Source organism: Bos grunniens, chromosome 16, assembly GCF_055505025.1.
Source record: "Bos grunniens cultivar Pamir isolate PY7600 chromosome 16, Bosgru_T2T1.0, whole genome shotgun sequence".
Taxonomy (NCBI): domain Eukaryota; kingdom Metazoa; phylum Chordata; class Mammalia; order Artiodactyla; family Bovidae; genus Bos; species Bos grunniens.
Window position 1 is genome coordinate 23,129,673 of NC_141180.1, and position 27,733 is coordinate 23,157,405.

At 38.5% G+C, this 27,733-nt stretch overlaps 1 protein-coding gene across 1 annotated transcript in view; it reads right to left on the bottom strand.

The window, feature by feature from the left end:
* PAPPA2 (pappalysin 2) overlaps window positions 1-27,733 on the bottom strand; it is a 315,881-nt gene that overhangs the window by 118,586 nt on the left and 169,562 nt on the right. Inside the window, exons 12-13 of the mRNA XM_086342421.1 lie at window positions 6,896-7,031; window positions 6,473-6,692 (exon numbers count right to left, since the gene is read on the bottom strand). Coding sequence (XP_086198547.1) covers window positions 6,473-6,692; window positions 6,896-7,031 — 356 coding nt within the window. The remainder of the gene's footprint in view (window positions 1-6,472; window positions 6,693-6,895; window positions 7,032-27,733) is intronic.

Below are 27,733 nucleotides of genomic sequence, written 5' to 3' on the forward strand. Positions count from 1 at the left end.
GTTTATGCGAAATCTCTGTACTTTCCAGTCAGTTTTGCTGTGAATCCAAAACTGCTCTAAGAAATAGAGTCTATTTCAAAAAATAAACAGAGGTGCATTGATGTAGGAAGTTGGGCCATTGGTTACTAATGGTTAAATACAAAATGGATAACACATCTTCTACTGCCAGGCATCTGTCAGCTCTCCCTTGCCCATTTTAGTATTAATGGAATTCAGGTCATAAGGGGTAAGAGGAGGTAGCCAGGAATCCCTCTTACTATGCCCAGAATTTGAGGCTTTCATATTATGGTCTATCTACATTTACAACTGTGATTGATACAAAGACGCTAAAAGACTTCCATCCTTTGAGAATATATAGGGGTTCAGATTTTAAATCTGTCCACAAAGAAAATACGTGGGATCTATTAGGTCCCCTATATATCAAAATTTACTATATTGCACTGATTTGCTGGCTGAGAAGGAAAAGCCAATTTGCATGGCTCCTGTCAGTCAGACGTGGTTTGGAAATGCTTATGCATTCCAGATACATTCTGTGTAAACTGGAGAATCATATCCTATTTCTACTGGTTTGCACGCATGCATGTAAGAAAACTTGTTTTCCCACAGTGCCAAATGAAAATAAGCAAAGAATTAGCAGCAGTGATGATAATTAATCAACTTCTTTGTCAAAATTTCACAGCTGTGATGGTGTAAGGGAATTCTTGTCCCTTGGGCCTAGAGAGGTTGTGACCTCTTTTTTGGTTTGCTTGTTCAGTTCTGTTCCGTGGAGGATTTAGAGGTAAGGTCTGTAACCATCATGCGATGTACAGTTTCCGACATCTCTGATACATCAGGGCCTCTGCTAGGTATTGAGAGATACTGAGCAGAATGCCTACTGTAGGGAGTTCAGAGTGGGAAAGAACAAGAAAATAAATAAGCTACCACCCAATGAGAGAGCTGCTTTTGTAGAGTGTGGGTTGTATGCAATGTCCTATGGAAACAAGGATGGGGTTTGCCAAAACTTCATAGAAGAAGGTGAATCCTGATGGTCAAGTGTGAGTTGAAGTGAAGAAGTACTGGACAGCATTCAAGAAAGTAGGAACATTATGTGCAAAGACATGGAGCTCATCAAGAACACATGTTCCAGGGACCTGAAAGAAATTCTGTATTGCTTGAGGCCAGAGGTAGAGCCAGTAAAGAAAATAATTGGAAAACACATGAGACAGAGGCAATCATTCTAGTAAACAATGTTATTTTAACAGTCTACATTCTTGCATTAATATTTGAAGATGTTTGCTCACTCAGGAGACTTAAAAGTCACAGATGAACTAGCTAATGTTGCAATGTCCATTACCGAGACCCCATTCCTTCCTAGCACTTACAACAATGTCTGGCACATAGTTAATACTCAATTAACATAAACTACTATCATTGCATGTGGTAAATGACCACTAATAATTTGTGCACTGATGCTCGTCCTTCCTCTTGAGTATGGGCAGGACTAATTGACTCATTTCTGATGAATAGAATATGCCAGAAGTAATGGGGTGTCAATTCCAACATTATGTTATAAAAAGACTGGCTTCCCTTTGGGGCAGATTCTCATGTACTCACCCTTTCTGGCTCTTTTTATGTTTTTGGATTATTAGCCGTCATGTCATAAAGACATTCAGGCAGATTATGGAGATGCTCATGTGGCAAGGATGGGAATACCAGACCACCTGATCTGCCTCTTGAGAAACCTGTATGCAGGTCAGGAAGCAACAGTTAGAACTGGACATGGAACAACAGACTAGTTCCAAATAGGAAAAGGAGTACGTCAAGGCTGTATATTGTCACTCTGCTTATTTAACTTACATGCAGAGTACTTCCTGAGAAATGCTGGACTGGAAGAAGCACAAGCTGGAATCAAGATTGCTGGGAGAAATCTCAATAACCTCAGATATGCAGATGACACCACCCTTATGGCAGAAAGTGAAGAGGAACTCAAAAGCCTCTTGATGAAAGTGAAAGTGGAGAGTGAAAAAGTTGGCTTAAAGCTCAACATTCAGAAAACGAAGATCATGGCATCTGGTCCCATCACTTCATGGGAAATAGATGGGGAAACAGTGGAAACAGTGTCAGACTATTTTTGGGGGCTCCAAAATCTCTGCAGATGGTGACTGCAGCCATGAAATTAAAAGACGCTTACTCCTTGGAAGGAAAGTTATGACCAACCTAGATAGCATATTCAAAAGCAGAGACATTACTTTGCCAACAAAGGTTCGTCTAGTCAAGGCTATGGTTTTTCCTGTGGTCATGTATGGATGTGAGAGTTGGACTGTGAAGAAGGCTGAGCGCCAAAGAATTGATGCTTTTGAACTGTGGTGCTGGAGAAGGCTCTTGAGAGTCTCTTGGACTGCAAAGAGATCCAACCAGTCCATTATGAAGAAGATCAGCCCTGGGATTTCTTTGGAAGGAAAGATGCTAAAGCTGAAACTCCAGTACTTTGGTCACCTCATGCGAAGAGTTGACTCACTGGAAAAGACTCTGATGCTGGGAGGGATTGGGGGCAGGAGGAGAAGGGGACAACAGAGGATGAGATGGCTGGATGGCATCACTGACTCAATGGACGTGAGTCTCAGTGAACTCCGGGAGTTGGTGATGGATAGGAAGGCCTGGGGTGCTGCAATTCATGGGGTCGCAAAGTGTTGGACATGACTGAGCGACTGAACTGAACTGAACATGTGGCAAGGAACTGAGCAATGCTTATGTGACTGTGCCCACACCAGCACCTATGCGAATTAATTTGGCCACAGATCTCCCGAGGCTTGCCAATAGCCACGTGAGTGAGCTTGGAAGTGAATTCTGCAAGGCTCCACTTGAGCCTAGGTTACTGCAGCCTTGGCCAAGAGCTAATGGCAACCTCATAAGGGACACTAAGCCCGAGGCACCTAGCTGAGTTGCATCCAGATTTCTTACCAACAGAAACTGTGATAAGCCACTAAATGTTGGTATTAATATAATTTGCTACAGAGCAAAAGATAACTAAAATACTATATTAGTATCATCTACCTCCTAATCAAGATTGGGTTTCTGGGATACCTAGGTTGGGCATGGTGGTATCGGAGTCCCTCCTTGATGATGGAGCACTGTCTACAACCCCAGCTTTTTGACTAGGATCCCAATTGCCTGACACTTCACTCCTTGAGGAAACAAACTCTGTTACCTGTAGTCCTACTTACCTGATTAGACCTTTCAGAGAATGAATTCAGCACAAGTGCAGCACAGATTACCGTGTCTGACTTGCTCCTTGCCTCATCAGGGCCAACCTTGACCACACCAACGTTCATTACTAGCTGTGGCTGAGAGTCCAGGAAACACTATCTACATGGTGACAGTCACAGATGTCTACAGAAGGGCACACATAGCTCATATAGTCCTGACTTCCATGCTGCTGCTGCTGCTGCTGCTGCTAAGTCACTTCAGTCGTGTCCGACTCTGTGCGACCCCATAGATGGCAGCCCACCAGGCTCCCCCATCCCTGGGATTCTCCAGGCAAGAACATTGGAGTGGGTTGCCATTTCCTTCTCCAATGCATGAAAGTGAAAAGTGAAAGTGAAGTCGCTCAGTCGTGTCCAACTCTTAGCCACCCCATGGACTGCAGCCTACCAGGCTCCTCTGTCCATGGGATTTTCCAGGCAAGAGTACTGGAGTGGGGTGCCATTGCTTTCTCCACCTGACTACCATATGTAAGTCTAATTGATTACATAGCACGCCTTAGAGACTAATTGTTAAACTCACTACATACACTGTCCAGGCGGGAACAAGTGGAAAAATATACATCACCTTGGGAACATTGAGTTTTTGGCAGGGAAATTTGGCAGTTTACATAGCAACGTTGATTTGAAGGCAGTGGTTTTATATGTACAAGAGATTTTAAGACCTAGTAAAGATGATAAATATTTACATAAAAATTATTCTCAGCTAAGGAAAGAAGAGCAAAATATAAAATGCAAGTGTGCCTTCTATGAGTTGTTCTTTGCTTGGTTCTTATGTCTTTTTTAGTAGTTCTTAGACTGGAATGCAGCAGGGCAGAGGCTAATAGAGTTTTGCCAAGAGAACACACTGGGCATAGCAAACACCCTCTTCCAACAACACAAGAGAAGACTCTACATATGGACATCACCAGATGGTCAACACCAAAATCAGATTGATTATATTATTTGCAGCCAAAGATCGAGAAGCTCTATACAGTCAGCAAAAACAAGACTGGGACTGACTGTGGCTCAGATCATGAACTCCTTATTGCCAAACTCAGAATTAAATTGAAGAAAGTAGGGAAAACCACTAGACATTATGACCCAAATCAAATGCCTTATGATTACACAGTGGAAGTGAGAAATAGATTTAAGGGACTAGATCTGATAGACAGAGTGCCTGATGACTATGGACAGAGGTTCGTGACATTGCAGAGGAGACAGGGATCAAGACCATCCCCATGGAAAAGAAATGCAAAAAAGCAAAATGGCTGTGTGAGGAGGTCTTACAAAGCTGTGAAAAGAAGAGAAGCGAAAAGCAAAGGAGAAAAGGAAAGATATAAGCATCTGAATGCAGAGTTCCAAAGAAGAGATAAGAAAGCCTTCCTCAGCGATCAATGCAAAGAAATAGAGGAAAACAACAGAATGGGAAAGACTAGAGATATCTTCAAGAAATTTAGAGATACCAAGGGAACATTTCATGCAAAGATGGGGTCGATAAAGGATAGAAATGGTATGGACCTAACAGACGCAGAAGATATTAAGAAGAAGTGGCAAGAATACACAGAAGAACTATACAAAAAAGATCTTCATCACCAAGATAACCACGATGGTGTGATCACTCACCTAGAGCCAGAGATCTTGGAATGTGAAGTCAAGTGGGCCTTAGAAAGCATCACTACGAACAAAGCTAGTGGAGGTGATGGAATTCCAGTTCAACTATTTCAAATCCTGAAAGATGATGCTGTGAAAGTGCTGCACTCAATATGCCAACAAATTTGGAAAACTCGGCAGTGGCTACAGGACTGGAAAAGTTCGGTTTTCATTCCAATCCCAAAGAAAGGCAATACCAAAGAATGCTCAAACTACTGCACAATTGCACTCATCTCACATGCTAGTAAAGTAGTGCTCAAAATTCTCCAAGCCAGGCTTCAGCAATACGTGAACTGTGAACTTCCAGATATTCAAGCTGGTTTTAGAAAAGGCAGAGGAACCAGAGATCAAATTGCCAACATCCACTGGATCATGGAAAAAGCAAGAGAATTCCAGAAAAACATCTATTTCTGCTTTATTGACTATGCCAAGGCCTTTGACTTTGTGGATCACAGTGAACTATGGAAAATTCTGAAAGAGATGGGAATACCAGACCACCTGACCTGCCTCTTGAGAAACCTGTATGCAGGTCAGGAAGCAACAGTTAGAACTGGACATGGAACAACAGACTGGTTCCAAATAGGAAAAGGAGTACGTCAAGGCTGTATACTGTCACCCTGTTTATTTAACTTCTATGCAGAGTACATCATGAGAAATGCTGGGCTGGAAAAAGCACAAGCTGGAATCAAGATTGCTGGGAGAAATCTCAATAACCTCAGATATGCAGATGACACCACCCTTATGGCAGAAAGTGAAGAGGAACTAAAAAGCCTCTTGATGAAAGTGAAAGAGGAGAGTGAAAAGTTGGCTTAAAGCTCAACATTCAGAAAACGAAGATCATGGCATCTGGTCCCATCACTTCATGGGAAATAGATGAGGAAACAGTGTCAGACTTTATATTTTGGGGCTCCAAAATCACTGCAGATGGTGACTGCAGCCATGAAATTAAAAGACACTTATTCCTTGGAAGGAAAGTTATGACCAACCTAGATAGCATATCCAAAAGTAAAGACATTACTTTGCCAACAAAGGTCGATCTAGTCAAGGCTATTGTTTTTTCCTGTGGTCATGTATGGATGTGAGAGTTGGACTGTGAAGAAAGCTGAGCGCCAAAGAATTGATGCTTTCAAACTGTGGTGCTGTAGAAGACTTTTGAGAGTTCCTTGGACTGCAAGGAGATTCAACCAGTCCATTCTAAAGGAGATTAGTCCTGGGTGTTCATTGGAAGGACTGATGCTAAAGCTGAAACTCCAATACTTTGGCTACCTGATGCAAAGAGTTGACTCATTGGAAAAGACTCTGATGCAGGGAGGGATTGCGGGCAGGCAGACAAGGGGATGACAGAGGATGAGATGGCTGGATGGCATTACCGATTTGATGGACATGAATTTGAGTGAATTCCGGGAGTTGGTGATGGACAGGGAGGCCTGGCATGCTGCGATTCATGGGGTCGCAAAGAGTCGAACACGACTGAGCGACTGAACTGAACTGAGACCCATTTTTAGTTGGCAAACAAACACCTACTTTATATACAACAGTATGTAGAAAATGATAGCAGTTGTTGAAAAAGAAAGGGAAAAGGAAGTAAGGGGACTTTATACCTTTGTCCCTGATGATTTTGCCCCTTGTGCTCTGGGATGATGCAGCTGTTGGGAGCTGAAGGACTTATGTCGAAGGGTGTCCTTAGAGCCACCGCCGAGATGCCCACCAATGGGGTTGAGAAATTCAGCAGCACTGATGTGGCATGGTGGAAGAGGACGTTTGAGTGATGAGTTATGTTGATAACCAGCGGGTTATGCTGGCATGACAGTTCATAGGTTCCTGAAGAGAAACAAGGGGATCGAATAATATTTTAAGCCATTCGTGTAGCATCAAGTTTCCATACCTAGTGTTCATTTTATCTTCTCCATAGCTATATTATGTAACAAGGTCTCAAAGAATATCAGAGACAGACATCGAGCTGAATCCTGGGTCAAAACTGGATTTTCCTCTGGTGGCCCTAAAGGGATAACTGTCAGACTCACCAAGAGAGTGGTTGTTTCCACTGACATCGGTCAGGTAAAGGGTCACTGTTGGCTGCTGACGTTTCCCAGGTACCAGGCCATCAGATGTCAAGAAAATGAAAATTGCTGTGGCCACTCCTGGTCTATTGAAACAAACCTAGGCACAAGCACATATATGTACGAGCCATTATTTCCAGTGGGCTCTCAAGGCACATGTCACACTACTTTTATCCTTCTCAAATAGCTCGCCACTTAGAAGATAAGAACTCCCTCCTTTACAAATGGGAAAAAAAACATGGAGTAGGCACAGAAAGATAGCCATGGTCTTATCAAAAGTAAAAATTAGCTGGAAAGTAGCTAACTTTCAGCTACTGAGAGTCCCATCTTTTTCTGAGACTTTTTACTTCAACCAGTTCTTTTTCACTTGAATCTTTCTTTACACTTCTCTAAAAGATCACTCAAGGAGACCATTGTTGGAGACGGTAAACCACTGCATAGCCAGCCAATACCTCCCTATCTCCAATGTGAGAGACGTGGACAAGATGATCACCAAGCTAATGCTTTGTTCTCAAGTGGCATAGCTAATTATCCTTCCCTATCTCCTTTGTTTGGAGAAGGCAATGGCAACCCACTCCAGTACTCTTGCCTGGAAAATCCCATGGATGGAGGAACCTGGTAGGCTACAGTCCATGAGGTCGCAAAGAGTCAGACACGACTAAGTGACTTCACTTTCACTTTTCACTTTCATTCATTGGAGAAGGAAATGGCAACCCACTCCAGTGTTCTTGCCTGGAGAATCCCAGGGACAGGGGAGCCTGGTGGGCTGCTGTTTATGGGGTCGCACAGAGTTGGACATGACTGAAGCAACTTAGCATCTCCTTTGTTGCTGTTGTTTAGTCGCTAAGTCACATCTGACTCTTTTGCAACCCCATGGACTGTTGCCTGCCAGTTCCTCTATCCATGGGATTTCCCAGGCAAGAATACTGGAGTCAGTAGCCATTTTCTTCTCCAGGGGAATCTGCCTGACCCAGGGATCGAACTTATGTCTCCTGTGCTGGCAGGTGGATTCTTTACCACTGAGCCACCAGGGAAACCCTCCCTGTCTCCTTGTCTCCCCCTTAAAATTGTTATCAGAACCTCTCACTTGGCATTTCAACTATGACACAGGAGAAAGGTCACTGCAGAGTCTGTTGCTTCAGAAACTAGATGCTGCCAAACTGCTTATTCTTATTCTTCTGGTGCCCCAAGCACAACATTTACCCTGTCCATGGCGGGAAAATAAGCCAGCGCCGAAAATTCACAGGGAAATTCAGTTATCTGTAAGAAATATTCTAGATGGCTAGACTAATTAACAATGAAGCAGTCTTGTCCCTAAAAATTCTTTAAAATAAAACATTTCGGAGATTGGGGAATGACATGAAGAACTTATCTTCCATTATCTGATGTTGCAATTCTACTTTTGTCTTATTTCCTAGAGCTCAATGTTGCTCTTAACACTAAGATATTGAGAGTCATCTCCCATCTTCCCCGGTGTTGCATGGTTGCTGCTTTATTAGAATCTAGGGCTAGAACATACATCAGTCTGCATGTATTTCTCTAGCTTTGTATCAGGTTCTGAAAGGGATGTGCTGTGCTATGCTTAGTCTCTCACTTGTATCTGACTCTCTGCATCCCTATGGACTCTAGCCCCCCAGGCTCCTCTGTCCATGGGAATTCTCCAGGCAAGAATACTGAAATGGGTTGCCATGCCCTCCTCCAAGGGATCTTCCCAACCCAAAGATCAAACCCAAGTGTCCCACATTGCAGGTGGATTATTTACTGTCTGAGCCATGAAGGAAGCCCAAGAATACTGGAGTTGGTAGCCTCGTCCTTCTCCAGGGGATCTTGTGGACCCAGGAATTGAACTGGGGTCTCCTGCATTGCAGGCAGATTCTTTACCAGCTGAGATACCAGGGAAGCCCCCCCAAACACTGTCCTCAGTGTCAGAGCAGGGTACGACATCTAAAGGCAGAGGGCTTTTCTTAAAAGGGGAGCATGAGAGTCAAACATGTTTTCTATTTTAACGAGAATTTTTCCTTGTCCACAGACCTACTCTCCCTGAGCCTTGGTGGTATGTTTATAGAGTGTCCATTTGCACTGCTGGCTTAATTAGGGTGATTTTATGATTTTCAGTGGTCAATGTAGCACACTCTCCCTTCTTGTTCTCCACCTTTGAGGAAAAGACCAGCCACGCTCTATTTTTTACAGTGTCATTTCCACCCCGCCCCCCACCTTTTCATTTCCCTTCTTTGAAGTAGTAAATATTTCTTTATAACTTAAAAAACTTCCAGACCCATAGGTTATGGCTTGCAATACGAGGTCCTTTGTTCCTTGCTAGATGAGGGCTAGACATGAAACACACCATAAGTTAACCAGGAGCCTAATGCAAAGCCCTCAACTCCAGCCCCCAGAGACATCAAAGTCCCCCGGGAATGCCCACAACCTCTTCCTTTTCATACACCACAAAAGAGACCCAAGTACTGGAAGAAAGCTCTGGGTTATTTCCTGAGCCAGGAACAAACAGAGCCCAAAGAAGTACCTGGTGGCTTTACCCGAATAGGTCTCAGGAAGAGTGGGGTGGCTTCAGTGAGGAACAGGAGGGCTCAGTTTTCCCACTTTCTGTTGGGTCCCCAAATAGACACCACCCACCTGAAACTAATTAGTAGGCCTTATGCTGTGGATTTCTCTGTCTTGAGGGCCTGTGCCCAAAACCTCTGAGTCATTTTGCATCGCCTTGCTCTAAGGGTCTTTGAATCCCAAATCGCTTTGAACCTTAAAGCCTGTTCCTGTGGCAGTGGCAGTGTCTCTGTGCCTTGATTTGTGATTTGTGGGAAGTGGTTATGCCAGGATTTCCCGGCCATGGCTTTAGTAGGGAAACCACAAGTGAGACACTGGCAGAGGAAAGTCTGATCACGATACAGGATGCCGAGTCTTGGGCATTTCCTCTCACAGTGACACAAGGGAGGTAGCCACACCTCATTCTCATCTGAATACCGAATATGCCCCCACAGGAGCAACTCAGTGCAAAGAAGTAGAACTCTGTCGTATAATTATTGGAACCTCAAACCAGAGACCGGTTCAAGTCTGTGCAATGAATGCTAACCATGGTAAAGGGAATCTAGTTAAGTGCACCATTCTGAAGGGAGGGATGGCCAGGCCGAACCCTGGGTTTAACTCTTAGCCCATCTTTTTTATTATTGTTTAGTCGCTCAGTCATGTCTGACTCTTTTGGGATCCTGTGGACTATATATAGCCTGCCAGGCTCCTCTGTCCATGGGATTTCCCGATTGCCATTTCCTTCTTAGGGGGATCTTCCTGACCTAGAGATCGAACCCACGTCTCCTGCATTGGCAGGTAGATTCTTTACCACTGTGCCACCTGGAATAGTCCTAGCCCTATCTTTACTAGCTGGGTAAACTAAATTTGACAATCCATTTCTTCTCTCTGAGCCTAGGGTTCTTCTTTTCCACACCTGAGGAGCCGACATACTACCCATCTCACTTGGCTACTATGAGGATGAAATGAAATCATGTGAAAGCACAAAGATAATGCCTACGATCTAGTAAAGACTCAATGCTCAAGAATTTTTATTTCCAAAAAGGAATATTTTTAAAAAAATTCTGTTTACACTTCAGGAAGATCAGGATAAAGAAGAAACATTTAAATAAACACACAACTATGTATTTTGTTATATAGAGAATTATGCTTTTCTGAAATTTATAGGCTAAAGAATCTCACATATGTTGTTTTAAAATGGTACTTGTAGATGTGAATTGGTACTGCAGGTTCTGCTTCCATAGAAACTGGCAATATTTGAGGCTCTTGGTATAAAATGCATCTCTACTTTATATACAGAATCCATGAAAAATACATTTTGTATACATAACTTTTAATAGAGATTTTTAAAAATTCAGTTCAATATGTGTTTATTAAAAATCTACTTTTGCTGTACATATAAATAAGGACATTTCTAGAATTGACAGTATAATTAGAATACTAAAATGCATTCTTTATTTGAACAAACATTATATTTTTCAAAGCTGCTCTTTCTACAGCCAAGTCGCATCTATTTTAATTTATATAACAGTCTAGGCTATTTTTACTTTATATGAAATAAACAATGAATTTTGTGCTCTTAAACGAAAGTAGGTAGTGGCTAGAGCAGAAAATCTGGCAACACAAAATCCTGCTTATTCTCACCTCATGCCACCATGGTCACTACATAAGTAAGACATTCCTCTAATCACCACACCAAACGCACAATGCGAACAGCTGCCCTCTTCTAGACAAAATACACTAGAGGCAACTAACTGGGGACTGCGCAAATCTGAAATGAGCACCAGGCATGCCCCAAGAGAAGAGTCCAGGATGCTAAGAGGTCAAGGGAATTGTTAGCTTTATTTGTAATATTTTACTGCTTGTTTTAACAAGAAAATTGCGTTTATGTATTACAGGGCAATATAAAATTAATTTGAATGTGGCTTTTAGGAAGAGGACAAACTATAGTTAGATATCAAAACAAGGCAAGATCTTTTAGAAAAGCAATTGATTCTCAGACAGAACTGAGGAATGGCTTAAAGATAGAATGATAGCCAGTTAAATTAGCTCAGTGAATCTCTAGCAAAATACTTTGAAACAGAGAGTATGGAGTACATAGATAATAGGCAGATAGATAGATAGAAACCGACTGACAGAAAGAAATGGAAAACCAGTCTCATGCATTCAGTTGCTTTCCATCCAAAGTCTGCACATTAACAGCCGGATCTGACTTCTGGCCCCTGCTAAAGGGTAAGACTGAAAGAATGCTTCCCTGGTGTAGAACTTTTTTGGGCTTAAGAAATCCCTCTTCAGTCTGCCTGCTGGGTACAAACACACTTAATTGACTCCTAAACCAAGCATCTTGACGTTCAGGTCATCCTTTGCGGTGGTCCCTGGACAGCAAACCCTGAAACTATACCACAAACTTGAAAAGAATCTTCTCTGAGGTTTTAAAATGTTTTTGGTTAGTTACTGAGATGTTATTTTTTTCTGTGTGCCTTTCCATTTTCATTCATCTATGGCACTTCCTGATTTCAGAGAGAAAGGGAAGGCCCTTGAACAGGAGAAAGTGGGCACATACTACTTTCTCTTTATAAGTACTTTACGGTTCCCCAACCATGCTTTCCTGGAGCCTCCATTAAGCTCATTAGGTTTTTGTTCCTATCTGAGACACTATTTTTTTTTTTTTTTACTATAATATCCTTAGGATACAAAGGTTATATTATAGAAGTGGGAGGTAGGATTCTGAGAGCTTAAGTGACTTTCTCCAACGTGAATGTTAGACAGTTAGGAATTTGGGTTTTCTGTATTATTTTGACTGCCTAAGGGTTCCTAATTTTGGTGAGCAGAAAATCACAAAGTTCTTAGAAAATTTGTTGACATGTGTGCCCTCTCTCTCCACAAAAAGTGAAGTCACATAAATACTTAGGTATAAAAACATGATACTATTTCAGGGAGCTAAGAGAGCCCTTTGAAAGCCATTCACAGTTCAAGTAGGGTCAATAGAAATTAGATTAAGAATGCTTACACTGTTGGTGGAACCATATGCCTTTTTTTTATAGGTGAAAAATTATCAAATACTGGCAATTTTATATGGTTTACTCTAATAATATTACTGTCTATGTAGACTTCAGAAATTTGAGAATGGAGAGAATAACTCTGAAACCTTCAAGGTATCTAACCTGAAGTCCAAATCCAACAGATGAAGGGAAGGTGAGAGGCAACTAGCGTCTTGCCTCTGAGCTTGAGATCTCTTGGTGGCCTCTCTACTTGAGGGCGTGGGTCAAAATGTGGGAGGAGTTTTCAGCAGAGTTTGACTTCCTTCTGGTGCCCGGACACCTATCTCTCTGGATATTGCTTAAAGTCCAGTTGATTTCTAGCATTATCCCATCATCATACAAGTAAGGTTATAAATATCATGAGCTTATGTAGTTCTTTTTTCAGAAGAGTGAGGTCACCTTGTAAATTTTATGAAATGAAGAAATCTCCATTATGACCTCAATTATCCAGGAGGAGGCATATGCCAGGGTGTGATTTGGCAGGTCAGTGGAAGGGCTCTGACCAAAATCAATTTATTGCTTAGTTCCTTCTAATAGCAACTCCTCAGCTGTGATTTTAGATACCAGAACTAAGTCTTCAGAAACTTTGTGTTAGAAGAACTTGTGAGACTCAGAGGGGGATCATAAAGGCAAAAATCAAATCTGTAGAGAATACTGTGGTGTGCCACCAAAATCCCCTGCTTCATGACTGAGCATTCAGCTCACATCAAGTCTCTGCCTTCAGAGAAAGAAAGCCTCCAAAAGGTCATGCCACTTCCCTGGAGTAGGGGGAGAGGAGAACCCCATGTCTAATGACCTTTTGATAGGATTGTGTGGAACAAAGTGGGACAATTCTGAAGGGCCATCCTAGTTCCCTGTGGGATGCTGAAACCTTTGTGTAAATGTTTCACAGTCCTACTCCTCTCTCTGCCAACTCCTGGATCTTTCATTCTCCCCTAGGTATTGATCCCAAAGAAAGTTCTTAATAAACTTTCTGCGTGCAAATCTTTATCTCATAGTCTGAATCCTGGGGAAACTCCACTTAAGACAAAATCTGAGAATGTGAAAACATATTAAGAAATATTGATAATGAAAGGTCTCTTGGGAACTAGACTGCGTAAGTGAGGGGATGAGGGATTCACTGTGGAGCCAAGAAATCTTTCCTTCTGATTAAAAGAAAATTGCTATCCAAGTATTTATGAAACTTACAGTTTGCCAAGTTGTCATATCTAAGGCCTGGAAAAGTTTCCATGTAAAATCAATCAAGTTGTGTTAGTAGCAATCAGATAGGAAAATGGAAAATGAGTCCTTTATCTCTGGGGCTAAACTGCTTAGCCAAGGAGAGATGAAATTCTTCTTTCAATGCATTAGGCTATTCTTTGATGGAAGTGAAAATTATATATGCATAGTCATATTTGGTTTTTTTAGGATTCCCAGGGACTGTAGGAATTCACCTAGGTTAATTTTCCAAGGAGAAAATTTTATTTTGGAAAGCAAGAACTTTTCAGAAGTTAAATCATGTGCATAGAAATAATCCCAATATATATATTAGAAAATTTTCTTCCCTCTTAAAAACAGGATCCTGTACTTAAGTGAATTTTCATAATTGGAGGCATCATTTTGAACATCAGTTATTTTACTGATGAGATAATAATCCTGTAGAGCTCCTTTAACCTTACAAATCTCCTGAGAATCATGTTAAAATAAAGATTCTGATTTAATACAGCTGAGATTTGTATTTCTACCTAACTCGCAGGTGACACTGATGCTTTTGGAAGCCAATCAGGTTTTAAGTAGCAAAACTCTAAAAGAATCAATAGATATGATTATCTTTGTCCTTATCACTTAATAGCCTAAGACTACAATTACTTGATTGATCATACTTATTTATTATATTATCTTTTCTATAATTCACCATCAAGCTTGAAATACAACCAGAAAGGAATCACCTAGCCCAAACACCTCATTTTAATTCAAATAAAAATGATGCCAAAGAAGGATATATGATTATATAAGGTCATGACTGATAAATGGTAAAAACAGAGCTTACAATATTCCTCTGAGCATACATTTTTGTCAGTGTCTAAATCCCTGACTAATTGGTTTCACCTTTCCCATTAAAGATTGAAATTCAGATAACTAATATTTTTAGAAATTTATATTAAGTTAATAGATTCTGACAAAAGACCTTGCCAACTTTTCTACAAATAAAGTCAAAGAAGTTGTGGCTAGACTAGGAAACTTCTACACATGAATTTTTTCTTTTTTTGCTAAATTATGATATCTGGACAGTTTTCTGGATGGTTATAGTTTTCTGGATGAATCTTTGAATAGAGGCTTACCTTCCAATTTATGAAATAAAAAAAAAAGAATTGTCAGATCTAGCAAAATAAAAACAGCACACCATATAAACTTAAATGTCAGAGAAAAAATATTTAGTATAAGTATGCCTTGAATATAGCCTCTGACTGTAATAGATACAGAAAACCTGTAATAGATACAAAAAAGATAATGAAAAAGGAAACTAAGCATATCATTCTTAAAAGTCATCAAGCCACAAAGGAAGCAAGAGAAGAACTAGTAAAAAAAGAAACTACAAAACAGCAAGAAAACAATTAACAAAATGTCAGAAAGTACATACTTATCATTACTTTAAAAGTAAATATGTTCAATTCTAAAGCAGTTATAAGAGAGAAGTTCATAGAAATAAATGGCTGCCTCAAAATGTAACAAAAATTTCAGATAAACAACCTAACTTTACACCTAAAGGAACTAGAAAAAGAAGAAAGAACAAAGCCCAAAGACAGTAGAAGGAAGGGATTAAAGTCAGTACAGAAATAAATAATACAGAGAATAGAAAGAAAATAGAAAAAAATCAATAAAACCAAGGGCTGATTTTTTTAAAAGATCAGCAAAACTGATAAACCTTTAGTCAGACTTACCAAGAAGAAAAATAGAGAGGGTTCAAATAAAATCATAAATAAAACAGGAAACATTACAACAGGTACCACAGAAATATAAAGGATCAGAAGAGATTACTACAAACAATTATACACTAGCAAATTAAACAATCCAGAAGAAATGGATAAATTACTAGAAACATACAACTTTCCAAAGCCAAGTAATGAAGAAATAGAAAATCTGAACAGACCAATGACTAGTATGGCTACTGAATCATTAATTTAAAAACTCTCTACAAAAATGTCCAGGATGAGACATCTATACTGGTGAATTCTACCAAACTTTCCAAGAATTAAAGCCAATTCTTCTTGAACTCTTCAGAACACAGAAGAGGAGGGAATACTTTCAAACTCATTTCATGAGGCCAGCATTAGCCTGGTACCAAAACCACACAAGGATACCACAAGAAAAGAAAATTACAGGTTAATATCCCCGATGAATATAAATGGAAAAATCCTTAACAAAATATTAGCAAACCAAATTCAACATTACATTAAGAGTATTATACACCATGACAGAGTGGAACATATTCCAGAGATGAAAGGATAGTTTACCATTTGCAAATCAACCAACATGATACACCACATTAAGAAAATGAAGAATAAAAACAATGTGATGCAGAAAAAACATCTGACAAAATTCAACATATATTTATGATAAAAACTCTCAAAGTCAGTATCCAGGGAATAAACCTCAACATAATAAAGGCCATTTATGACAAATCTACAGCTAACATCATATCAGTAGTGAAAAGCTGAAAACTTCCTCCAAGATCAGGAAAAAGACAAGGATGCCCAATTTTGCCACTTCTATTCAACATAGTACTGGTTATTCTAGCCAGAACATTAGGCAAGAAAAATAAATAATAGGCATCTTAATTGGAAAGGGAGAAGTAAAACTGTCACTATTTGCAGATGATATGATTTTATATATAGAACCTAAAGATACCACCAGAAAACTATTAGAACTAATGTGAATTCAGTAAAGTTGCAGGATACAAAATCAGTACATAGAATTGGTTGCATTCCTAAACACTAAGAAACTATCAGAAAGAAAAATTGAGAAAACTGTTCCATTTCCAATTGCGTAAAAAGAATAAAATACCTAGAAATAAATTTAATCAAGGTGGTGAAAGACCTGTACTCTGAAAAAATGCTAGAATGACTACTATCAAAAAGGTAAGAAGCAGCTAGTATTGACAAAGACATGGAGAAAGGGTAACTCTGTGCACTGTTGATGGGAATGTATATTGGTGCAGCCACTAAGGAACAGAGAAGGCAATGGCACCCCACTCCAGTACTCTTGCCTGGAAAATCCCATGGATGGAGGAACCTGGAAGGCTGCAGTCCATGGGGTCGCTAGGAGTCGGACACGACTGAGCGACTTCCCTTTCACTTTTCACTTTCATGCATTGGAGAAGGAAATGGCAACCCACTCCAGTGTTCTTGCCTGGAGAATCCCAGGGATGGGGGAGCCTAGTGGGCTGTCATCTCTGGGGTCATACAGAGTCGGACACAACTGAAGCGATTTAGCAGCAGCAGCAGCAGCAGCAGCAGCACTAAGGAAAGTAGTATGGAGTTTCCTCAAAACATTTTGAAAAATAGAACCACCATGTGATCTAGCAATTCCACTTCTGGGTATTTAGCCAAAGAAAATGAAAAGACTAACTCAAAAATATATATGTACCCTCATGTTCACTGTAATGTTACTTACAATAGCCAATATATGGAGACAACCCAAGTGTCTAACAATGGATGAATATATAAAGAAAATATGGTGTGTGTGTGTGTATACACATATATTCAGTCATAAAAAACAAGGAGATATTACCATTGTGACAACATGGACAGAACTTGAGGGCTTTATGCTAAGTAAAATAACAGAGATAGGCAAATACCCTATGATCTCACTTAGATATGGGATTTTTTTTAAAAGGGGAAAAAAGCAAGCTCATAGATACAGAGAACAGATTAGTGTTTGCCAGAGGTGGGGATTAGGGAGTGGACAAAATAGATCAGGAGAGTCAAAATGTACAAACTTTCAGTTATAAAACACAGTCAAGGGGATGTACTGTGCAGGGTGGCAACTATGGTTAATAATGTACTACATATTTGAAAGTTGCTAAAAGAGTCGATCTTAAAAGCTCCCATCACAAGAAAAAAAACTGTAACTAAGTATGATGATGGATGTTAACTAGACTCACTCTGGTGATCATTTCCCAATATATACAAATATTGAATCATTATGTTTTATACCTAAAATGAAAATAATCTTGAGTATAAGTTATGCCTCAATTAAACAATAAATAATTTGAAAATAAAGAATAAAAGTAAGAAGAGCAAAGAACACAAATTTTTAAAATAAGAAAAGAGGAAAGGAAAAAGGATTTTGTACATATTTCTGTATATTAAAAAAAAAATAGAAAAAAATGGTAAGAGTACTGGTAAACACTTTTTGACCAGCTAGGAGAATCTCTAATACATCTCTGATACAGACTGGTCCTTAATTTCTGAATGAATAAAGGCTCACTATTTAAGTACTTCCTAATAAACTCTTGGGCCAAGTGGAAGAGGAGTAAAACTCTAATATTGACATAACTGGCACAATTAAAGTTGTTATGCTCTGAAAAATCAGGGCTAGAAACAAAATGCTATTAAAATTTTACAACTTCAAAAAGAAATTATGAGGTATAAAAAATACTTAGGACTCGTTGACAATAAAAGAACTATATATCAGTATTTATGGACTACAGTTAAAATAACATCTAGAGGGAAAATTTATGAAACAGTGACAACAAATTATCCAAGTGTCCAACATAAGAATCTAAAATAGAACATCAGAGTAAATGCAGAGAAACAGGAAGGGAGGAAATAATAAAGAGGACAGAAATCAGTGACTTGGAGAATAGTAACTAGAATAAAAACAGAAATGAATAAAACTAAAATTTGTTCTTTGAAGAAGTACCAGGCATGTGTAATTAAGAAAACAAGAGAAAAGGAAGGTTCAAAAAATTCCAGTATAAAGGCAGTGAAAACTATACCTAAACCTAACTATACCTAAAACAGAGTTATTCGTAAATATATTATGAACAACTATCTGTATTAAAATTTGAATATGTAGAAGAACTATCTAGTAATCCAAAATTGGAAAAGAAAAATTGAATATATTAATAAAAATCAAAAACATTTAAATAGAAATTATAAATTATAAATGTTTCCTCAAAAAAGCCCCAGGCTCAATTGGTTTTACAGGTGGGTTCTGACAAATTTTGAAGGAACAGATAATTCTTATTTTATGCAAGTGGTTTCAAAAAATAGAAAAGGTGAAAAATTTCCCAAACAATTTTATGAGAGTTGTATATTCTGAACATTCAAAAAAGAAATATATAAACTAATTTCACATATAAATGTAGAAGTAAGAATCCAAGATTAAAAATCAATAAAATCCAAGAGTATGCTTAAATATTATATATAATAAACAAGCAAGTTCACTCCACAAAGGCAAATATGATGTGATATCTTAAAAAAGAAATCCATCAATGTAATTCAACATAATGATGGACCAAAGAAGAGAAATCACAAGATAATATTAAACAGTGAAAATCAAGTGTTTGATTAAATTCAGCTCATATGTACCAGTATGCTTTTCAAGAAGTGGAAGAAACTATCCAAAGCTTATTATAAAATTGGAAAATAAGTGAATAATGTGAAATAAGTGAATAATATGAAATAAGTGAATCAGATCAGATCAGTCGCTCAGTCGTGTCCAACTCTTTGTGACCCCATGAATCGCAGCACTCCAGGCCTCCCTGTCCATCACCAAATCCCGGAGTTCACTGACTCACGTCCATCGAGTCAGTGATGCCATCCAGCCATCTCATCCTCTGTCGTCCCCTTCTCCTCTTGCCCCCAATCCCTCCCAGCATCAGAGTCTTTTCCAATGAGTCAACCCTTCGCATGAGGTGGCCAAAGTCCTGGAGTTTCAGCTTTAGCATCATTCCTTCCAAAGAAATCCCCGGGCTGATCTCCTTCAGAATGAACTGGTTGGATGTCCTTGCAGTCCAAGGGACTCTCAAGAGTCTTCTCCAACACCACAGTTCAAAAGCATCAATTCTTCGGCGCTCAGCCTTCTTCACAGTCCAACTCTCACATCCATACATGACCACAGGAAAAACCATAGCCTTGACTAGATGGACCTTTGTTGGCAAAGTAATGTCTCTGCTTTTGAATATGCTATCTAGGTTGACCATAACTTTCCTTCCAAGGAATAAGCGTCTTTTAATTTCATGGCTGCAATCACCATTTGCAGTGATTTTCGAGCCCAAAAGAATAAAGTCAGCCACTGTTTCCACTGTTTCCCCATCTATTTCCCATGAAGTGATGGGACCAGATGCCATGATCTTCGTTTTCTGAATGTTGAGCTTTAAGCCAACTTTTTCACTCTCCTCTTTCACTTTCATCAAGAGGCTTTTGAGTTCCTCTTCACTTTCTGCCATAAGGGTGGTGTCATCTGCATATCTGAGGTTATTGAGATTTCTCATGGCAATCTTGATTTCAGCTTGTGTTTCTTCCAGCTCAGCGTTTCTCATGATGTACTCTGCATATAAGTTAAATAAACAGGGTGACAATATACAGCCTTGACATACTCCTTTTCCTATTTGGAACCAGTCTGTTGTTCCATGTCCAGTTCTAACTGTTGCTTCCTGACCTGCATACAGGTTTCTCAAGAGGCAGGTCCGGTGGTCTGGTATTCCCATCTCTTTCAGAATTTTCCACAGTTTATTGTGACCCACACAGTCAAAGGCTTTAGCATAGTCAATAAAGGAGAAATAGATGTTTTTCTGGAAATAGATGTTTTTCCATGATCCAGCGGATGTTGGCAATTAGATCTCTGGTTCCTCTGCCTTTTCTAAAACCAGCTTGAACATCTGGAAGTTCATGGTTCACATATTGCTGAAGCCTGGCTTGGAGAATTTTGAGCATTACTTTACTAGCGTATGAGATGAGTGCAATTGTGCGGTAGTTTGAGCATTCTTTGGCATTGCCCTTCTTTGGGATTGGAATGAAAACTGACCTTTTCCAGTCCTGTGGCCACTGCTGAATTTTCCAAATTTGCTGGCATATTGAGTGCAGCACTTTCACAGCATCATCTCTCAGGATTTGGAATAGCTCAACTGGAATTCTATCACCTCCACTAGCTTTGTTCATAGTGATGCTTTCTAAGGCCCACTTGACTTCACATTCAAGGATGTCTGGATCTAGGTGAGTGATCACACCATCGTGATTATCTTGGTGATGAAGATCTTCTTTGTATAGTTCTTCTGTGTATTCTTGCCACCTCTTCTTAATATCTTCTGCTTCTGTTAGGTCCATACCATTTCTGTCCTTTATCAAGCCCATCTTTGCATGAAATGTTCCTTTGGTATCTCTGATTTTCTTGAAGAGATCTCTAGTCTTTCCCATTCTGTTGTTTTCCTCTATTTCTTTGCATTGATCGCTGAAAAAGGCTTTCTTATCTCTTCTTGCTATTCTTTGGAACTCAATTTTGAAAAAGATGTACAAAAATTGGAAAGGGGGGAGGATATGCTCCACCAGAAATGTTTTACATAGTAAAAAGTTATAGTAAGAGAAACAGTGTATTGTATTGCTAGTGTAAGGAGTAGAAAAATAGATCAATGGAATAGAACAGAGTGTTTAAAAACTGTCTCTTGAATATTCCAGAAACTAGTATATAGTTAATGTAGTGCCACAAATTATCAGGCTAAGGATTAAAGTTTTAATGGATAGAATTAGAAAAACTGGCTTATTGTATTTAGAAAACAAAATGGGACTCTATCGTATTCTGCATATGAAAATGAATTTTAAATATGTTAAAAACTAAATTTTAAGAGGCAAAACTATAAAACAAATAGATAAGTGAAATAATTTTCAGGTTGTTTTTCTCTTTAGATGTTAATTCAGTTTATGAGAAAATGATTTAAATTTTAAGTCTTTTTTTCATGTTTTATACTTCATTTATTTTATATCTCATAAAGTGTAAAACTAAAAGTCTAATTGCACTGCTGCTATTTCTAGAGAAAATAAAATAACAGTGATGATACAGGAATTTTTTTTTCCTACTTGACTGACTTTTGCTCTTTGTTATTTCCTTTTTATTTTTACTTTGGTTTTTATTTGCTCTTTTTCCAATTACTTCAGGTGAAAATTGATTATTGATTTTATAATGCTTGAAAAAAGTGGAAGTCTTAGTTACTCAGTTGCATCTGACTCTTTGTGACTCCATGGACCTTACCCTGCCAGGCTCCTCTGTCCATGGAATTCTCCAGGCAAAAATAGTAGATTGCGTAGCTATTCTCTTCTCCAGGGGATCTTCCCAACCCAGGGATTGAACCTAAGTCTTTTGCATTCCAGGCAGATTCTTTACCATCTGAACCACTGGGGAAGCCCTTAATAATGCTTTCCCTCAACCCTAACTACCTCCTCACCCCGCTACTCCCGCCAAACATAGACATTTAAAGCTATAAATTTCCCTTTAACATTGCTTTAATTGCATCCCATAAAATTTGACATATTATTTTCATTCAACTCAAAATATTTTCTAATTTCCCTATAAAGTCTTCTTTGAACTATGGATTATTTGCAAGTATATAGGAACTGTGACAGAAATGTTTATTGAGGAAGCACAGAGGAGGAAGAGATTAATTACACATACTATGTAGGGTTTGGGAGAAAAATTCAGAAAAGTCTAGGCCTTATAATAGAAGTAATCCTTGAGCTAAATCTTAGAAGATTAGTATGTGTTTTTTGGAAAGTCCAAGTGGAGAAAGCACTTACCAAGAAGAAAAAACATGAACTCCTTACCTGAAAGGCTAGGGAAATATAAAAACTTTGGTGTTTTCTAGCACTGAAAGCAATCTGTTATGACTAAAATTTCTAAATCGTAGAATGTGTATATGTGTGTGGGTGGAGAGGGGTATAGAGGGGTGTGGAAGATTAGATGAATGGGGAAATTCCATTTGAGACAAAGCTATCTCTGTCTCTCTATGTCCAATCAATCACCAGGTCCTTTTGAGTCTATTTTACACTTAACAATATTTGTAGCATAGCATTTTGTCTTCTGCAGTATTGCATAAATGTGATCGCTGAGGAGTATGTACCTTAAGGGTGAAGATTCATTCCTCATCAAATCCCTCTACAATACAATATTCTGTTCATTTTAGGTAGTGGACTGGAAACTAGAAATACAGCAGAGGTCAGACTCTATAGCCCATGGGCCAAAACTGACCCATTGCCTGTTTTTTTATGGTCTGTGAGCTAAGAATGACTTTTGCATTTTGAAATGGTTGAAAAACAATTCAAAGAAAAATAATGTGAATATTGTGAAAATTATATGAAATTGAAATTTTTGTGTTCATAAATATGATTTTATTATAGCACAACCATGCTCATTCCTTTCTGTATTGTCTATGCTACTTTCACTCTGTAACAGCAGTGTTAAGTAACTGCGTGTCAAGTCACTTCAGTCATGTCTGACTCTGTGCGACCCTATGGACCATAGCCCGCCGGGCTCCTCCATCCATGGGCTTCTCCAGGCAAAAATACTGGAGTTGACTGCCATGCCCTCCTCCGGGGGATCTTCCCAACCCAGAAATCAAACCTGCATCTCCTACATCTTCTGCATTGGCAGGTGGGCTCTTTACCACTAGTGCCACCTGGGAAGCTATAACTGTGACAGAGACCAAATGGCCCACAAACCCTAAAATATTTGTTACCTGGCTCTTCAAAGAAAATATTTCCCAACTCCTGGTATAGAAGAAAAATTACGGACTTTGGAATAAGCTGGATTTGAATTTGAATTCTATCTGTACCTCTGCTGTGTTATCTGAAATGCTTAGCATCTCTGAGTTTTCAGATAATCATTTTTAGAATCAGAAAACTCATATCTCTGATAAAAATTTGTATAAGAATTGATAATAAGATATCTGGAAAAGATTAAATCACAATAAATGTGTCACTTTTTATGCTCTTAAAGCCTAGTTTTATGGATTCTCATCCTTGAAATCCAATCAATTAAATATACACTACATTTCTGTTGAGGATTCATATGCAGAGTTTGGCTGCTGCTGCTGCTGCTAAGTTGCTTCAGTCGTGTCCGACTCTGTGCGACCCCAGAGACGGCAGCCCACCAGGCTCCCCCATCCCTGGGATTCTCCAGGCAAGAACACTGGAGTGGGTTGCCATTTCCTTCTCCAGTGCATGAAAGTGAAAAGTGAAAGTGAAGTCGCTCGGTCGTGTCCAACTCCCAGCGACCCCATGGACTGCAGCCCACCAGGCTCCTCCATCCATGGGATTTTCCAGGCAAGAGTACTGGAGTGGGGTGCCATCGCCTTCTCCGAGAGTCTGGCTAGTTAAACTCAAAGAAAAGAAGGAAATCATGGTAACAGGCTTTAGGTTTTATGTAGCGAGGGTTTCCAGGCAGTGGTCCATAATTTATAACTAATGTGGAGAACCCTAGTATTTCAGATACTATGACCAACCACCTGATGGCTTCTGTTAGGAATGCTAACCAGTCTAGCCTGAGTGAGGCCATTCTTAACTTTTGATTTTATAACAGCAATGAAAATAAACATGAACATGTGAGGTTTGCATATGATGATGGGCTCCATGTAAAGCCAAACAACAAGTAATTCACTGGATACTTGCTTTTCAGATTGCTTCATTGGTTGTCTATATTGCTTAGTGTCAAAGGACTTTCTGAGAAGGATCATGCCTTCTGTTTCTTTCTCTATTCCCTAATGGCACCTAGAGTTTACAATATGCACTTAATAAATCCTGTGAACTAGATCCACAGATATTGTCTTTGAAGAATTTAGAAGAAATCCAACAAAAGAAAAAAGGGAACCTTTTCTTCCAAGTCCACATATGTTTTAACTTGTTTTCTTGCTCATGTCATATTTCCCTGTTTATTCCCAGTGATTATTTATGGGTTTGGCATATCACAGGTACCTAATGAATGTTGATTGAATGATGCAACGTAGTGCAAAGAAATAAACATGGGATTAGATCAAGAGGCATGAGTCTGAACTTCAGATTTACTCTTTTATTCTTGGGTGATGTAGGAAAAAGTACTCTGAGTATTTGATTCTGATTTCCCCCATCTATAAAACAGGAAAACAACTACTTTGCCAAACTCATAGGACTATTAAGGGGTTCAAATAAAAGTGTGTGTGAGAATGTACATTGTAAACTATGAGTGGCCTTAAAGTGTACTTATTATTGTAAATAATAAAAATAATCTACACTTTATGCTATGTAAGAGATCTCATAATTTTGTCTATTGACCCAAGATGTAAGGAAATAATGATAAGGAAAACTAAAAGAGACAAGTTACCTTAGTAAATATGGACTAAAATGAAAGAAATTGTTAGGCAAGTAGCAAGGAAAGATTTTGGAAAGGCATTTTCAAGGCTAATATTTTCCAGTACAGTTGTTTCTCACTGTAATAAATTTGTCTCTGATCCACAGAATACAAATCATATTTGTATATCAAATAAAGATTAAAGTGAGATTAAAGAAATAATGAAGAATCAAAAATCATTCAGTCCTCAAAAGAACTTTGAAAAAACCTTAATCAGATTATTTTAAAAAATCACTTTCTCATTTATTTGGTATTATGTGAATTTGTGAAAACTAAATTTTTTAAATAGCTTTTATATATTAATTTTCAATGATATTAGTTACTTTTTTGTTATACAAGTATTATTACTCTTATATCACTTGTAATAACAGAGTGCAAACCTAAAATACATATGGTAGCTAACTATTATACATTAATAAAATTCCAGTTGTAGATTTTTGCTTCCAATTACAATGAAGTAACATATAGCAAAACACATACTCTTGGTAAGAACAGTTTTAAAATATGAATAAAGTAAAAAAGAAAGTTTGAAAGCATTTGAGAGCAACTAAGGCAGTCAGGACTGAAGAGACTCAAAAAGAAATCACATTGAAGGTAACCTAACATTCTGTGCCACTATTGCCACTGAGGTATTTTTCAAATTCTAAGCTATGAAGATTAAGAATATAAGAAGCAGGCAGATTAAAGGCCAAAAAACAGGCACATAGTGCTGAGGAAATAGAAATTGTGCTTCAGAAACTATCAAGAGGGAAGGCTCAATCCAAAGTTTTAGTTGAGACCCTTGAAGGGATGGGCCTTAGCAGAAAAGGAAATATGAAATGTGTCAGGGCTCATTAATACAGAAGCACAGGTTGAGTCAACTTAAGTACTGATTAAATTAAGGTGCTGTTTCCCAAATCTTATTATACATTTTCTTAAAGAAAATCATCTTGAAGGGAAGATATTATTAACTAGAGCCTATGTATTTTTTCAGTGTCTGATATTCAATTAAGACACTGTTCAATAGGATAGTAGATATGCCTAAATGAATGAAAATTAAGAAAAAAAACTAACATGAACAGACCTCCAGTCACCAATACATTACTATTATCAAACACAGGTTTTAAAATAATTGTGATTAGTATATTTTAGACAACAGTCTATTAGTATACAATAGACAACAGAATGGAGAATTTCAAAGAAAATGAGAGCCTGTAGGAAAAATTAAATAGGTGTTCTAGAATTAAATGACTGAAATTAATAATAGTTGAACAACTGATTGTATGGAGTGAAAGTTGGGTTTCATGAAACAGAAGATATGTCAGCATAAAATAACCAGGCTTCAGCATGGGGAACAAAAGGAATGGAAAATAGAACAAAGAAAAAAGGAACAAACAATATACAGCAGAAAGTAATTTGGTGTTCAAAAAACGAAAGAGCAAGCAAGGACATTAAGCTATAGATTCAAGAAGCTTGATAAACTCTTCGCCAGATATATGCAAAGAAAAACAGACTTAGGAACATTACAGTAAAACTGTTGAAGACAAAATATAAGAAGATTATGTTAAAAGCACCAGAGAATAAAAGACATTGCCTTCAAGGTAATATATATCAAATGTTCAGCTAAATTTCCAGAGAAAGTATGTAGGTAAAAAGGCAACAAAATAACATCTTTAAACCAGTGAAAACTACAACTGGCCACCTAGAATTTTATACCAGGCAAAGATATACTTTGAAAATAAATGTCAAGGATATTTTCAGCTATACAAAAACCAGAAGAATTCACTGCCAGAAGATTCACATTAAAAATAATAATAAATGAATTTCTTCAAGCTAAATAAAAGTGAAAAGCATAGAAATACAGAAAGGACCAAAGAACACTGGAGAAGGTCAATGTTAGGTGATATTAAATCATTTTATCTTTAAAAAGCCAGGAAACAGAAAATAGAGACAAAGCATTCTAAGTTACTTATTGATTATGAAATTGTGAGAATACTAATTCATAGTAGACTCTAACCAGTTAAGTACACAGCTTGTTATCTATAGGGTAACAAAGATAGAGAATAAAAGTATTCTCTATCAACAAATTGATAGAATGGAAAATAAAATAATAAAAACACTTATTTAATCTAAGGGCTCAAAAAGGAGGGCATTGGGAAAGGCGTATGTCAAGGCTGTATATTGTCACCATGCTTATGTAACTTATATGCAAAGTACATCATGCAGAATGCCAGGCTGGATGAAGCACAAGCTGGAATTAAGATTGCCATGAGAAATATCAATAACCCCAGATATGCAGATAACACCACCCTCATGGCAGAAAGCAAAGAACTAAAGAGTCTATTGTTGAAAGTGAAAGAGGAGAGTGAAAAAGCTGGCTTAAAACTCAACATTTAAAAAACAAGGATCATGGCATCCGGTCCCATCACTTCATGGGAAATAGATGGGGAAACAATGGAGAAGTGACAGACTGTATTTTCTTGGGCTCCAAAATCACTGCAGATGGTGACTGCAGCCGTGAAAATAAAAGATGCTTGCTCCTTGGAGGAAAAGCCACGACCAACCTAGACAGCATATTCAAAAGCAGAGACAATATTTGCTGACAAAGTTCCATCTAGTCAAAGCCATGGTTTTTCCAGTAGTCATGTATGGATGTGAGAGTATTGGACGGACTGATGTTGAAGCTGAAACTCCAATACTTTGCCCACCTGATGTGAAGAGCTGACTCATTGGAAAAGACCCTGATGCTGGGAAAGATTGAGGGCAGGAGGAGAAGGGGACAACAGAGGATGAGATGGTTGGATGACATCACTGACTCGATGGACATGGGATTGGGTGGATTCCAGGAGTTGGTGATGGATAGGGAGGCCTGGCGTGCTGCAGTCCA